At 50.5% G+C, this 15,213-nt stretch overlaps 1 protein-coding gene across 1 annotated transcript; it reads left to right on the top strand.

Moving 5' to 3' along the window:
- Positions 1-420: 420 nt before the first annotated feature.
- Positions 421-11,934, top strand: LOC116944385 (uncharacterized). Its single transcript, XM_032957964.2, has 2 exons — positions 421-1,118; positions 5,960-11,934. Exon 2 carries the CDS (start codon positions 5,993-5,995, stop codon positions 6,905-6,907), a length of 915 nt encoding a protein of 304 aa, XP_032813855.2. The 5' UTR covers positions 421-1,118; positions 5,960-5,992; the 3' UTR covers positions 6,908-11,934.
- Positions 11,935-15,213: the final 3,279 nt, after the last annotated feature.

Here is a 15,213-nt window from a genome sequence, read left to right on the forward strand (position 1 = left end):
GTATGGGTCGAGAAGTTACAGGGACCCTGGTCAGCGATTCCAGACCGCTCCGACCGCTCCCGAGGGCGCGCACAAGAACCGAGGCGGTCTGACGCACGCGGCGACCGATGAAGTGGAGATGCCGCCACGACAGTGGTCATCACGTGGTTACATGGAGAGGGGTGGGGGGGTGGAGGTGAATTCGCGTGCTCCATCTCAACGTAGGTGTACATTGCAAAAAAAAATCTCCAATACACAACCATCGCGATGTTCATTTATGAATTAAAAGGGGATGTGGATACACCACGGCTGCCCTTGTCTCCCACAGCGGCTATACATTTACGGTTGCCTCGCCCTCCGTAGGGCAACCTTAGGGCCAGTTGAGATGCAATCGCAAATCGCCGTTATAGCTGTGGATGTGAGGAGTCAAACCCGGGTTGCCTGGGGCTGCGCTATCCGCTGCGCCATTCCTCCCCTAACGCGCGCGCGCGCGCACAATCACGAACGCATCTCTGGAGGAAATGGCTTGAAGCCACGAAACCTCAGAGACTCACCATTACGCGGGTCGCCTGTAGCTTTTTTTCCAGTCGAGGCTTAGGGCGCGTTCCGTGTGGCTGGGCAATGTTGGCTACGTACCCCCCCCCCCGCCCCCCTAATCCAGCACTGCGGGTAGAGGTTTGGTTGATCACCGCGCACATTTGCGCTGCGTAGCGAGACTCCCTTCCCGTGGACATCGAGGCCCGCCGGCAGAATACAGTCGAGAAAAGTGTGGATTAGTGTCGTCTGTCACTTCTGTTTGGGATAGAGTGCGCCCCCCCACTTCCCCCCTGTCACGTGCGCGGAGTTTTCACGCAGTCTCGCAGTATAAACGCTCGTGACTTATTGGCTGTAAACATCTTAACATATAGAGAACCGCAGAGCGATCGTTCGGCGCTGGCTGGCTCATCCGCCTGGCTTCCTTCCAGCTTGGTCCGTCGTTCCTGCTCAGCGTATTGTGCGACGCAATTTTGCACGAGCAGCGACAACATTCATCGACATAACGAATCATTCTATTCGTGTTGTTGTTGTTGATATTAGTGAGCTCGCCTCTACATTCACAGCTCTCCGACTTGCTCAACAGGCGGTCCACTCGTCTCAAGGTACGTTCGTGTGCTCGCGAACAGATGCTCGCTAACGGCACTTGCCCCAACAGGGTGTCGAAGGCTACACGTGGGATATTTGTCTTTGTTCCTATGTATGGGTGAGTGGGGTGGGGGTGTGTGTAAGCAGTGGCGTATAGTCCTAAACGCACTGCGCTCATGAATCGACCGGCCTAACTTTAATTGCCTGCCTGATACTCCGACCGATGCTTCTGTTGTTGTGGAGTAACTCATGCAGCCAGCTATGGCTCGAAGATTTGGTGTTACATGTTATTTATGTAGTTCATTGTAAAAATTCGCTCACAGTCCCTGTGATCACTGTTACGTTGCAATTATGGCATTAGCTTTTGGTGATTTGGAAAACGTTTTTTGGTTTGGACATGTTTGTTTTGTTGTAGTACGGAGTTTTTAGACTGATGGCCTTAATCTAAGCTTTCTTGTGGTTGTTGTTGTTGTTGTTGTTTGGAAAACGTTTTTTTGGTTTGGACATGTTTGTTTTGTTGTAGTACGGAGTTAGACTGATGGCCTTAATCTAAGCTTTCTTGTGGTTGTTGTTGTTGTTGTTGTTTGGAAAAGGTTTTTTGGTTTGGACATGTTTGTTTTGTTGTAGTACGGAGTTGTTAGACTGATGGCCTTAATCTAAGCTTTCTTGTGGTTGTTGTTGTTGTTGTTGTTTGACTTTCATCCCACTGGGATTTTTAACACGCGGCGTTGGTGTACGGTGCTTTTTTTCCAGCAATATTTTGCTGTTTTTTTTCATGGATTTTCTGTTTGCACAGTCAACACATAGTCACTTTAAGATGTTTTTTCTTGTTCGTGTTTTTGTTTGTTGCGGTTGCACCCGATTCAAGAGCCGAACGGCTCACAGGGGCTATACCAAAATAAACAAACTAACAACCCGGACTGCAAGCCGGGCCACGTGTTCGTGAGCCAGCGGCGCGAGGGCGCTCAGCTCGACGGTGCGAGCAGCAAAGTCTGCACGCGGCGCGCGTCCTCGCCTCGCTCTGGGGGGCTCTCTCTCTCTCCTCGCCGACTCCGCAGTGGAATCCCAAAGCGTGCGCTACCTCCACGCTTCCGTGCGCACAGTTTTGAGCCTTTGTCCTATGGTCGGTAACGTAGAGATTCGTGCGCAACTATTCTTCGAATGAAATCTAGCGAAACGTTGACATGAAGCCGAAGAGCAGAACGGTCCTCTATAAACATGGATGAGATTTTTTTTTAAAGGCGCATTGTGTAAAAACTACACTTTCTAATCATATGCGGCATGTATTTCAATTAAATGTATATAGATACAGTATCTAGAAGTGAATTCTGGAAACATACTCTTTGGTTCTATTGGGTAAAGTCACGTAGGTGAAAATAAAATAACAAAAAATCACGACGTTTCGGCCACAACACAAGCGGCCTTCATCAGGTGAAGGGACGAGACTGTCTCACTCCAGCGCTGTCCTCCAGACAGTCTCGTCCCTTCACCTGATGAAGGCCGCTTGTGTTGTGGCCGAAACGTCGTGATTTTTTGTTATTTTATTTTCACCTACGTGACTTTACCCAATAGAACCAAAGAGTATGGATCCTAGCAGTCACGAAAGCTTTAAATCTAGAATTCTGGAAACAAACAGCAGTTGATGGTTAGTGAGTGTTCGTATCGATAGTGTGGAGCGGTAGTGTAGTGGTCAGCGCTACGCTGCGCTATGAACCCAGCGACCCGAGATCGATGCCCGCTCACGGCCAACACCGGTGACGATTATCTGAACCAGTCCTGGTCCTCCCCTAGGTCGACTCAGCCTCAATTTAGTACCCAGTGCGATGTGTAAAAACATTCGAGAGACAAAGGCGGCCGGGCGTGGTGCTGACCACCCACCCCCTCGTGTGCCGTTCCGGCCTGCATAGGTGCTCGCTAACAGCACTTGCCCCTACAGTCTGTTTTTGTATCGATAGGGAGATGGGCGAGGGTGGATATTTTCACCTGGTTTGTTGTCTGTAGATATAGGAAGATGATTGTGAGAGAGAGAGGGAGGGGAGTTGCATTGCGTAGAGATTCGTAGTAAAAATAGAAATAATTTGAGATATGCAGATGGTATTGTATGAAAATATTATATTGTATGAAAAGCAGAATGCGAGAGCGATTTTAAAATCATGCTGGATTAAAATAACGTTTGAAAGTCAAGTTAAAATACTAACAATCAACTGTAAAAAAATAAACCGGTATGTGTGGCCATAGCACAGAGGCAAATGATACCTGAATGTCAAGTACAATCAGAGTGACACTAACATTGGGCACGTGGAGCCGGTTAACTATAGTGACAGGACCGTAGGTGTGTTACACAGACACACGGAAGAGTAGCACTGGCAAAGAGAAACATTTGCGACAATTGGAGCTGTATTTTTTATATATACGAAGTGATTAATGACGAGAATGAGAATAATACTCTTTGGTTCTTTGGGTCAAGTCACCTACGTGACTTTACCAAAAAAAACAACGAGTATGGATCCTTGCAGTCACGAAAACTTCAAATCTAGAATGAGAATAATGCCGTGTTTCCATATGCGGCTCTGTTCTCGTCTTCTGTGTGGATTTTAAAGCTGGATAATTATCGAGCCAGCTGTAGAAGCACAAACGGATTTTATGTTTTTACAAAGATGTCATTTAATGGACAGACACAAAATATATCACGGATGGCAGCAGCGTACACGGCCAGAATATGAATCGTAATTATAATGATGATTGCTTGTGTTGCAATCGAAACGTCGTGATAATTTTATTGCTTTAGTTTTTATTATTTTATGATTTCCCTTCTACGTGACTTTACCGAAAGAACCAAGAATATAATTAGAGAAGGGTTAGTTATGGTTTATTGGACGTAGAATGTTAAAACAAGGGAGCAGGTATAGAACGCGGGGGTAAGACTGGGCACAATGGAGGTATCACACGCAGCCGGTAAGAGAGCGAATTGAGTTCCCCACGAGCGATGCGAACGATCGGAGTGAACTGGAAGGAGAGTGATGCTGCACTGTTGAGTAAATATCCTCGTAGAGAGCCGAGTGCGTTGCAGGCCGTGATCGCCATCGTCTCTGGGAAAGGACGCGGCTCACGGAGACAGCGAGAGAAATATGTAACTAGTAAAGTGGCACAATCAAAGTGTGATCGTACACTAAATAGGGCGCGTGTTGAGCTGAAGCGAACACATTTTGAGCATTCAAGCGGTGCTCAGCTCCTGTCGTCAGCGCTGAGCTGGTGGTGCAAATTCTACATTCCTATGGGAGGGGGCGATTCTATTCCATAGGACAACCGCTGTTGACTTCCCCGCAAAGCAGTACCCATTGTATCGTCCCCGGAGCGAGGGATGATGGGGCGGGTCAACCGCCTCCAACTAAGATTTGAACTCGCGACTCCTAAACGCGAGCCGCTCGCTCTATCGCTAAGCCAAGTGATCGATTATACAATAAGACAAAACATAAATTTTTGTATTTTAATATTAAACGGGATGATTGATCATAATTGATCATTTTTTTATTTTTAAAAAATCATTGTTTGTTTACGTGTTTTTTTGTCGTTGTAAATAAATATAAATGCGGACTCGTTGTGCTACGGTGGTGAGCGTGCCGCGCTATGAACCGGGCCACTTGAGTTTGATTCCAGGCCACGGCCAAAACCAGTGGGGAGTGATCTCTGAATTGGATCGTGGCTTCCACCCCTTCAGCAATCTGCACTACTCACCCCACCGTGGTGAAGTATGGTCAAACAGCCCCCCCCCCCCACCCCCCATGAACAAAAGAGGCCTTACATCCAGCAGCGAGTTGACAAACGTTTGTAATTGACTATTATTCGTATTATTCATTTTAATATTGTTACATTTACAAAAATGCAAATTGGTTTTCGAGAAACGTTGCCTGAAAACGTGTTTCGACTTTTGACGGACTTTTGTTTGAAGAAAATCAAATAAAAACACCAAACTTTTAAACAAACGCGGCTATAATTGGGAAAGATTCTCACAAGAGCACTGTCGTGTTGAAAACAATATAATTATAAAAAATATATAAAACTCGGTTTATAATGCGCGCGCATACATTTCAGGGATCGGACGCAGTGTTCGATCGAGAAGTCGGAAGCGTGGAGCCAGAGCTCAGAGTCCCTCGTACGTAGCCTGAACAGTTGAGCCTGAACAGCTGAGAGCCTGAGCACACGAGAACCTGAACACGTGAGAGCCAGAATCGTTGAGCGTATTTGTCTACTACCACGGTTACTGTCGCCCTGAACTTTACTTATTGATTCCTCCACCGGTGTTGAGGACTCGGTGCAGCAGACGCAGACTCTTGCGTTTTGTCCATCACACCGTGTTCAACCACCACACTCTGCACGTCACAACACACTCACTCACCCAACCACTCACCCACTCACTCACTCACCCACTCACCCAATTACTTACTCACCCACTCACTCACTCACACAACCACTCACCCACCCACTCACTCACCCAACCACTCACTCAACCACTCACTCACCCAACCACTCACTCACCCACTCACCTACTTACGCACTCACATACTCAAACACTCACTCGCCACACTGCAGATCACCTCCCCCTTCTCTCCGCTTCTTGGCTCGCATCGCTCCACGTTGGATTTTCCTCCTCCCATCATCATCATCGTCGTCTAGTTCCCCCTAACCTCTCACGATAACAACCCTCTTCTCAACTCAAGAAGCATGCTCCACTCTTTATCTATGAACGCCTTCCGTGCGCAGCTCTTTCATTGTTTGCTGGCCCGCTTGGCCCTTTTGGGCCTGCGCTCCGTAAAAACAAAAATGTTTTTTCAAAAAAACAAAAACGTCTCGTTGGCAGGACGACCTTTGTCAGCGGAGGCCGAGCAGAGCTATGCGAGCAGTAGCGGCGGCGGTGGTGCCAGCCGGGACCCAGCGGTGGCGGTGGTGGCGGTGGTGGTGGTGGTGGTGTTGTTGGGGCGCGGTTGCGGCTGCATCTCTGCTCGCCCGGGGCTCGCCGAGCGCCGCGTGCAACACGGACTGCTCCTGCACTCGGGGTGGCATCGTCGCCTGCAATTACAAGCGACTGCGAGGGTTCCCCGCCGGCTTGCCCGAAAACACAACCAGCCTGGACCTGAGCAACAACCTCCTGAGCAGCAACCTCGACGCCTCGGGTCTCTCCTCCCTCCGGTTCCTGCAGAAGCTCTGGCTCAACAAAAACGCGCTGCGCACGATCCCAAACGGAACCTTCCAGACCCTGAGACACCTCCAAATGTTGGATCTGCAGTTCAACGATCTGGCGCGTGTCGACGTGGGGGCGTTTAAAGGGCTTTCGTCCCTGAAGTTCCTGTACCTGCACAACAACCGCTTGGAGAGCCTGCCTGCCGGAACGTTGGACCATCTGCAGGGCTTGCGAGAGGTCCACCTGTACAAGAACGAGTGGAACTGCGACTGCCGGGAGATCCTCTATCTGAGCAAGTGGATCGGGAACCACGGCAAGTTGGTGATGAACCGCCTCATGGCCAACGACCCGAGGAACGTGACCTGCTTCAAGAGTTCCAGGGCCGTGATGGACATCGTCGCCGCTGATAATTTCACGGCTGATGGGTGCAGCGATGTTCGCGTGACGTCTCAAGAAACGACGACGAAGACGACGACGTCCACGGCGAGCAGGAGGAGGGGGAAAGCGACAGCCACCCCCAGGAGGTCACCTCCGAGCAGCGGGAGCGGCTGCGAGCCGCGCGGAGTGGTGGTGGTGGTGGTGGCGGTGGTGAGCGCGCTCATCCCGCTGCGCCTCCATCTGATTTGAATGCACGGCACCCTTTCGTTGTTGCTGCTGCTGCTGCTGCTGCCAGAATCAAGATGACAAGCAAAGACGAATGGGCTTCGTTGCACTTTCTGGAGGGTGTTAAGATGCTCGAACATCGATGATCACAAGGCATGACACATTGTCTCGTGACATGAAACGCGCATGCACACAAACGCGTTCTTGGTGATGTGCGCATTGCAAGCGGTGTCTATGTAGTGTTCGAACATCTTAACACCTCCGGTATTACTGTCAGAAAGGGTAACGCCTCGCCACTTGTTGATGATTTCATTCCGTTCACCGGGGGGGAGGGTCTGCAGCCCATCACCACCAGCATCATCATCACCACCACCAGCAGCATCATCACCACCAGTATCATCATCACCACCAGCATCATCATCATCACCACCACCAGTATCATCACCACCAGCATCATCATCACCACCACCAGCAGCATCATCATCACCACCAGTATCATCATCACCACCAGCATCATCATCACCACCAGCATCATCATCACCACCACCACCAGCATCATCATCACCACCAGCATCATCATCACCACCAGTATCATCATCACCACCAGCATCATCATCATCATCACCACCACCAGTATCATCACCACCAGCATCATCATCACCACCAGCATCATCATCACCACCAGCATCATCATTACCACCAGCATTATCACCACCACCAGCATCATCACCACCACCAGTATCATCATCACCAGCATCATCATCACCACCAGCATCATCATCACCACCAGCATCATCATCACCACCAGCATCATCACCACCAGCATTATCACCACCACCAGCATCATCACCACCACCAGTATCATCACCAGCATCATCATCACCACCAGCATCATCACCACCAGCATCATCATCACCACCAGCATTATCACCACCACCAGCATCATCACCACCACCAGCATCATCACCACCACCACCAGCATCATCACCACCACCAGCATCATCACCACCACCAGCATCATCATCACCACCAGCATCATCATCACCCCATCAGCATCATCATTACCACCAACATCATCATCACCACCAGCATTATCATCACCACCAGCATCATCATCACCACCAGCATCATCACCACCACCACCAGCATCATCATCACCACCAGCATCATCATCACCACCAGCATCATCATCACCACCACCACCAGCATCATCATCACCACCAGCATCATCATCACCACCACCAGCATCATCATCACCACCAGCATCATCACCACCAGTATCATCGTCATCAGCTGCCACGATCTATTCACTGCTAGACGAACCCCCCCACAACCCCCCTCGTCACAATTCGCGTCGCCGTCTCTCACGATCGATCTTGCAAAGTCACAATCCCTCTCTCATCGCTCCATCTCCTCGATTTACGTCCTCTAGCACGCGGGGGGCAATCCCAGTGCTGCTGCATCTGCTGCAGCTTTTCCGTCGGTAGTGAGAATCAGAATATTTATTTAGGCGCTGCACAAATCCGATGAGCTACGGAGCTCTTCGTCACACAAGTCCAGTAGGGGCGAGGGTAAGAATGTGACAACAACCATCGGCACAACAAACACTGCAACCACTTCCCCGTCATCCCTTCCAGCGCAAGCCCCGCTGAGTTCTTCTCAGCGACGAACGCCCCGAGAGCAAAAATTACACGGAGCAAATAAACAGCGGTAGGGTTCAAAGAAATTGTGGAGAGACGCGCGCTTGGAGTTAGACCGAGAGGCAGCAGAGATGGAACACACGCGGGTGAGTGGCATCATCATCATCATCCGAAGTGCTCATACAACAGCAACGACAACAAACGAGTGGGGCTTGAAGCAGGGAGACGCGTCGTCACGGCCAGAAGGGACTCCGACGGTGGTCGATAATAATAAAGGGAGAGCGGCAGCCGATGAATCGGAGCGCGTCCTGGAGGATGTCGGGAACCACCGTGGAGGAGACGGAGCGACCAGGAAACGGAATCGTCGCTCCTCGTGTGTAGAGCGGCGACGGGCGGATCGCCGCGCCGCCAGGCGTCGCGAGAGGAGGAGGCGGCGGCGACTTGGGAGGGATGGAAGCCTTCATCCAGCAGTGGATCGACCACGGCTGGTAAAGCAAACAAGACGTCGAGATTCTGAGCTATCGACGCAACAGCCCTTCGGCTCGGTCAAGGTTAACCACCGCGGCAATGTTGCCATTAATTATGTTTTTATTTTAAATAGTTTAATTTTATATATATACTCTTTGGTTCTTTCGGTAAAGTCACGTAGGTATAAAATACAATAAATTACGACGTTTCAGGCGCACAACAAAGCGTCCATCATCAGGTGTGAAAGCCACGGTCTGCTGCTGATGCAGACTGTTTTTAAAAAGGTTTGAAATGGATGTAGCCCAATCGTCATAAAGAAGTGCCCGGGGCTAGTGATGTTAATGTTGAGTAATTAGCATGTAACTTGTAAGATTTATTTTATTTTATACCTACGTGATTTTACCGAAAGAACAAAAGAATATGGATTACTGCAGCCACGAAAGCTTCAAATCAAGATTATATACATATCGTTGTTTTTTTTTTTTCCCGCGGCTCGGTAAACATTGCTCTCGCAAGCACCGCGCGTGTAGCACGAATACAACCCCCGGGTCTGCAACTCCGCTGCTGCCTCTCTCTCTCGACCACGACGACTCGCACGAATCCCTTCTGCCAGCGGAGCAGCCACCGCCGAGGTAGGGCGGTGGTCACACGCCAGTCAAGCATCGGTCGACTGGTGAAGGCCGCTTGTGTTGCGATCGAAACGTCGTGGGTTTTTTGCTTTTATTTTTTTGTAATTTTATTTTCATTTTATTTTATTATTTTATTCTACAAATTTTGGGGGGATTTTTTGTTTTGTTTAACACGTAGGCTTTCACGACCAATATTATTCATAATAAAGGTTTTTGGGTTAGATCGCGTTATTTATAAATGTGTCGTAACCCTCCACCACCCGATACCAGCATCATCGGGCGAATTGCCCGATGATGCTCGATGTAATTACCAGCGAAACGTCGTACTCAAACTGTAAATGTTGTGGATTCACTCTTCAACACACCGGTGGGCTAAAGTACTGAATTATTTGTCTTTTGTCAACGTGACACTTTTTTGCTGATTGGCCGTGTCGGGTGGTGGAGGGTTACGACACATTTATAAATAACGCGATCTAACCCAAAAACCTTTATTATGGATTTTTTGTTTTCTATTTACTTGACTTTACCGAAAGACTCTACTACTCCTTGGTTATTTCGGTAAAGTCACGTAGAAAAAAATCAAATAATAATAGAATACGACGTTTCGGTTGCAACACAAGCAACCATCATCAGGTAAGAATGAACGATTAAAAAAAAGACAGACACGGAAATAACACGGGCAGACACACATGCAGAGAGAGAGAGAGAGACACACACACAAAGACACACCGAGCGAGACACACACAAAGATAAAACACAGACACGGAAATAACACGGGCAGACACACATGAGGAGAGAGAGACACACACAAAGACACACTGAGCGAGACACACACCAAGGAAACACAGACACGGCAAACAACATCGGCAGACATACATTCTTAGAGAGACACACACACACGAAGACACACACCAAGACGAACCAAGGATATCGGTAAGAATATCGCTACGGGGCTCCTATCTGAACCCCCGCGGTCACACTCGCATCCCAAAACACGACTGCCACCTGTACCCTGGTGGGCCCTCTGTCTTTGCTCAGCCTCGCGACGTTGGCAGGGGCATTCGGAGGGAGGAGAGAGAATGCGTGCGACTTCGGGAGACGAGACGCATTGATTTACGACCGAGCGTTCGCACTCTTGTAAATGATATCATATCACTCGCCACACATCACCGCTCTGCACACAACGCAGCGCAATTCGTCAACAGCACCGCCTTCAAAGCGTAGAGAGAGAGAGAGAGAACTCCCAGTTGAGCAATGTTCATCGGGACACGTTAAAAAATGAAACTTTTTATTGAAGCTCTCCAAAGTACAGTCTCCGACTCTCGTCATCGTCCATCGGTCTCCCTTTCCTGCCTCTCAATCCACGTGCGGTGAAGACGAATTGGGCCATCGCCTGAAACGTATCTTTAGTGTATAAGTGAGCCATTCTGCTCAGTGACGCTCTGCACGGTTCTTGGACCAATGCATCCGGGGGCCCCGACTCATCCGTCACACGACCGGGAGTTTACACTCGACGACGCTCTTCAGAGCAGGACCTGCTACTGCACTCCCATGCCTCGACGTTACGGGGTTCGGGCCTTCTCAAGTATTGCCCGAGGATCTGGAACGCCTTTGCCGGCGGGTGATCCAAGGCATGCTCCGAGCTGCAGGGTGGTTTTAGGAGGGCGTGCAAGACTCACTATTTTTGGTTATTTCGGTAAAGTCACGGACGCTTGGATTGTGTTGCGCCCGAAACGTCGTGATTTATTTTATTTTCTCTACCTACCACGTGACTTTACCGAAAGAACCAAAGAATATGGATTCCTGCAGTCACGAAAGCTTCAAATCAAATAAACTCACTATTTCCTCGTGGCTTTGAACCTAAACATTATTGCATTGTCTTTGCGTTTTATTTTAGCGTACGGTGCTTTGATATCCCCATTGAGTGGACGTGCTATTGCATTTAAAGTAAGTACGGTTTATATATGTTTTTGGTATTTGATTTTCCTTTACAGATAACGCACACGGCACTGTTGAACGTGCTGCGCTGAGTTGTTCATTGTGCACCGCTATCAACTTGAGCACCATCAGCAGTTGATCAGTGTCATTAACGCTTTTAATAATACTATATATTTTAGTAAATTCCCGTGATGGTACTTCCACATAGCACGGAGTTTGCACGCTTACTGTCGTCCGTCGTTATAATCTCGGATGAATCTATGTCCACCCTTTGATTACTTGAGTTCATGATTACATTTTGTTTGCAATGTAAAGCGCTTCGGTGCGATCTTACTTGTGAAAGACTATGAGCCAAAAATAAAACAAATAAAAAGTTTTCGAGTTTCATGTATTAGTTAAAGCCCTGCGAGCCAAGCGGCCCTTGAGTCGGGTGCAGCCGCAACAAACAGAATATGAACAGGGAAACATCTCAAAGCGACGACGCGCAATGGAAACATCATGAGGGCCACTTGTGTTGTGGCCGAAACGTCGCGATTTTTGTCGTTTCATTTTTACCTACGCGACTTTACCGAATAGAACCAAAGAGCATGGATCCTGGGTAAAACCAGCAAATCTTCCACACGCACAAAAACCCCCACCGTATTACAACGCCGTGTGCAAAATAAAACAACACACATGCGAATACTTCACAGCGTAATGTATAACTTTCGCAGCAACAACAACAACAAAAGTCACCTCGAGACATTTGTCGAGTTTCTGGTCTCGTGGCGGCAATGACCGCTCGGGTTCAACGAAGAGACGCCGCTCGCCAGGCGAAGCGAAACACGAAAAGTTTGTGCCACGGCCTCGTGACGCCGAAGGCGATCGCGAGGCTTTGCTCGGCAAGAGGAAGACCCCGTGGCCCCGGGTGTTTTACATCGGCCCGTTGCAGAATTGGCACTCGGAATTGGCGCTGGTCGCCGCTGGCAGGAGGAGGTCACGGGACAGACCCTGGCGGCTCTGAGTTGACTGACTGAGATGGCTGGCAGATGCACCTCATGCGTTCCCGACTGTGACAATTTGTAAAAGGCGCACGCACGCGCGCGTGCACACACACACACAAAATACAAAGATCCCTCGTATAGCCTTAACAGACTGTAGGGGCAAGTGCTGTTAGCGAGCACCTATGAAGGCCGGAACGGTACACGAGGGGGTGGGTGGTCAGCACCACGCCCGACCGCCTTTGTCTCCCCAGTGGCGATGTTTACACACCACACCAGGTACTCATTTGAGGCTGAGTCGACCTAGGGTAGGCCAAGGACCGGTTCAAATAATCGTCACTGGGTGTTGGCCGTGAGCGGGCATCGAACCCGGGTCGCTAGGTTCATAGCGCAGCGCGCTAACCGCTACACCACCGCTCCCCCCATACCCACACGCGCACGCGCGCGTACAAAGATAGTTCCTCGATTTGCGTTGCTCCTATTTACGTTGTTTCAGCGAACGTCGCGTTTATTTTTTTTTGCAGAGAGACTCACCGGTTACGCATTCAGCGTGAACAAACTAAATAATAATGCTAAATATTTGTTTTTGTTAAATAAACCGAATAAACGTTCGTCTCCGGAGGGGCGCGGCGCCCGAAATGAACGCCGACCGTGTACACACACACACAGAGACAGCTGCCAACTCCACGCACAGCACCCGGCTACTCGGGGTCAGCTGCAGCCGTTGCTCTGAGCGAGAGAGCAGAGAAGAGAGAGAAGTGGGCCCTCATCTTGACCCGTGTCACTATTTATCGGCTCGCGAGCCGAGACGCGAGCGTGGCACCACACCGAGAGACGGGGGCGGTGGTGGCCACGCTGCCCCGTGGCGTGGCTGCTGCTGTAGTCCCGCACTGTGTGCAGGTAACAGCGGGGGTTGGTGGATCACACACGGATGCTGCGAACCCCTCTTTCTCCCGTGGGCGTCAAGGAGCCGTGCCCTGGCTCGCTCGGAGTAAGGCGGTACTGAAAACACGTGGACTCGCACCCGTCCCGTCTGTGTATGGGATCGAGTGTTCCCCCCTCGCACGCGCGGGTTTTCTCCGGGTGCTCCGGTTTCCTTAAACGCTCGTTCATTGTCCAATGACACCGCTTTGGCAATCGTTGCTAGCTTCCCGGCTCGCCCGCAAGGCTGTCTTCCCGGCTCGCCCGCAAGGCTGTCTTCCCGGCTCGCCCGCAAGGCTGTCTTCCCGGCTCGCCCGCAAGGCTGTCTTCCCGACTCGCCCGCAAGGCTGTCTTCCCGACCGCACGTGGTTCCTCCTCCGGGCGCCTCCGAGTCGTCCTCTCTCCACGAGGGCGACGAGCGCGAACGGTGCGATGCGTGACGAGCCGAAACAACTACTCCCGCTGCTGCCATTAGACCAACGGACGCGGGCACCGATGCGTGTGGGGGATGTAACACGAGCGAAACAGTGCGCGCAAAGACGAGCGGGTGTGCGCGCGATATACCGCCCTGAGAGACGGGGGAAGGAGGAGCGCGTGGATTCTCAGGAAGAAGAAGCAACATGCCCGAGCAGACTTTCCCAAACTCCAGTCCTGGCGAGCACCCACCACGCTCCGTCTTGCCCGCGTTCACCGATTTACTCCTCCCCATGGTTGTCTCCCACCCCCGTGTAGACGCTCTCCCCCTACACTCCTCTTTTCCGTCAACATTTTACTTTCTGGGGGTCCCCCCCCAACTCCAATTCCCCTGTCACCCCTTTTCGCACCTTCCTCGCCAGCGCCCTTTCTTATAATAAAAAAACAATTCTCTGGCCGTGCCTCTGCGCGACCTCCACACTCAACCAGTGCCGGATGAAGCTAGTGCGGGGCCTGTAGCACGATGTTATAAAGGGGCCCTAAAATTAAATTTAAAAAAACACGTAAATATAAAAACACAAGTTGAAAACTTGCACATTAAAGTTATTGTATTTTTTTATTTGCTATACAGCCAGATAATACGACAAATCGCTAACCTTACACACGCAGTCGTTCGTAAAGTTGAAGGCGGAATAGTACTATAGTAAGAGCAAGTGCAGAATCACTGAACTGGAATTGATAGCTTGAAAGCATTTAGCGCGGCGCCCTTGAAAGTGCGGGGCCCGCAGCATCTACTACATATGTAGCTACTTTTGCTACTGGGATAATCCGGCACTGGATTCAACCCCGACCGCGCGCTCGCACGAAACGTGGGTCCAGTGTCCTGAGCGACCTGTCGTCGGCGAGGGACACGGTAAACGTAACGCAGGCGGCGCTGGGTGGCTCGTCCTGCTGCTGCTGCTGCTGCTGCCGCTCGACGTTTCTTCGATGGCTCCTCGGCAACATTTGATGATCTCCTCCTCCTAGTGTGTAACAATGTCCGTTCATCGCTCCTTCCAAGAAACGTGGGAGCCACGCCAAGCACCAGACCACAAGCCACGACGGCCCACGGGCAGACGACACAGTCCACCCACCCGGCCAAACCCCTCAACCCCCTGCACCAACAACCCTGCCGATCGATCGATAGCGCGGGCTGTGGTGGTGGTGGTGGGGGAGGGAGCTGGTTAACGTGGGAATTTTTGTTTTATTGGGAATCTCCTTTGGAATGAGGGCAGCCAGCCATGCCGGATGACCCTAGCAGCAGAAGTAGCTACACATGCTACGGGCCCCGCACATTCAAG

This window comes from Petromyzon marinus, chromosome 21 (genome assembly GCF_048934315.1).
Source record: "Petromyzon marinus isolate PM22_M1 ecotype Great Lakes invasive population chromosome 21, UKy_Petmar_22M1.pri1.0, whole genome shotgun sequence".
Classification (NCBI taxonomy): domain Eukaryota; kingdom Metazoa; phylum Chordata; class Hyperoartia; order Petromyzontiformes; family Petromyzontidae; genus Petromyzon; species Petromyzon marinus.

Bases quoted from the DNA above. Each gene is read 5' to 3' on its own strand.
- LOC116944385 (XM_032957964.2), top strand. From the start codon at position 5,993: ATGCGAGCAGTAGCGGCGGCGGTGGTGCCAGCCGGGACCCAGCGGTGG.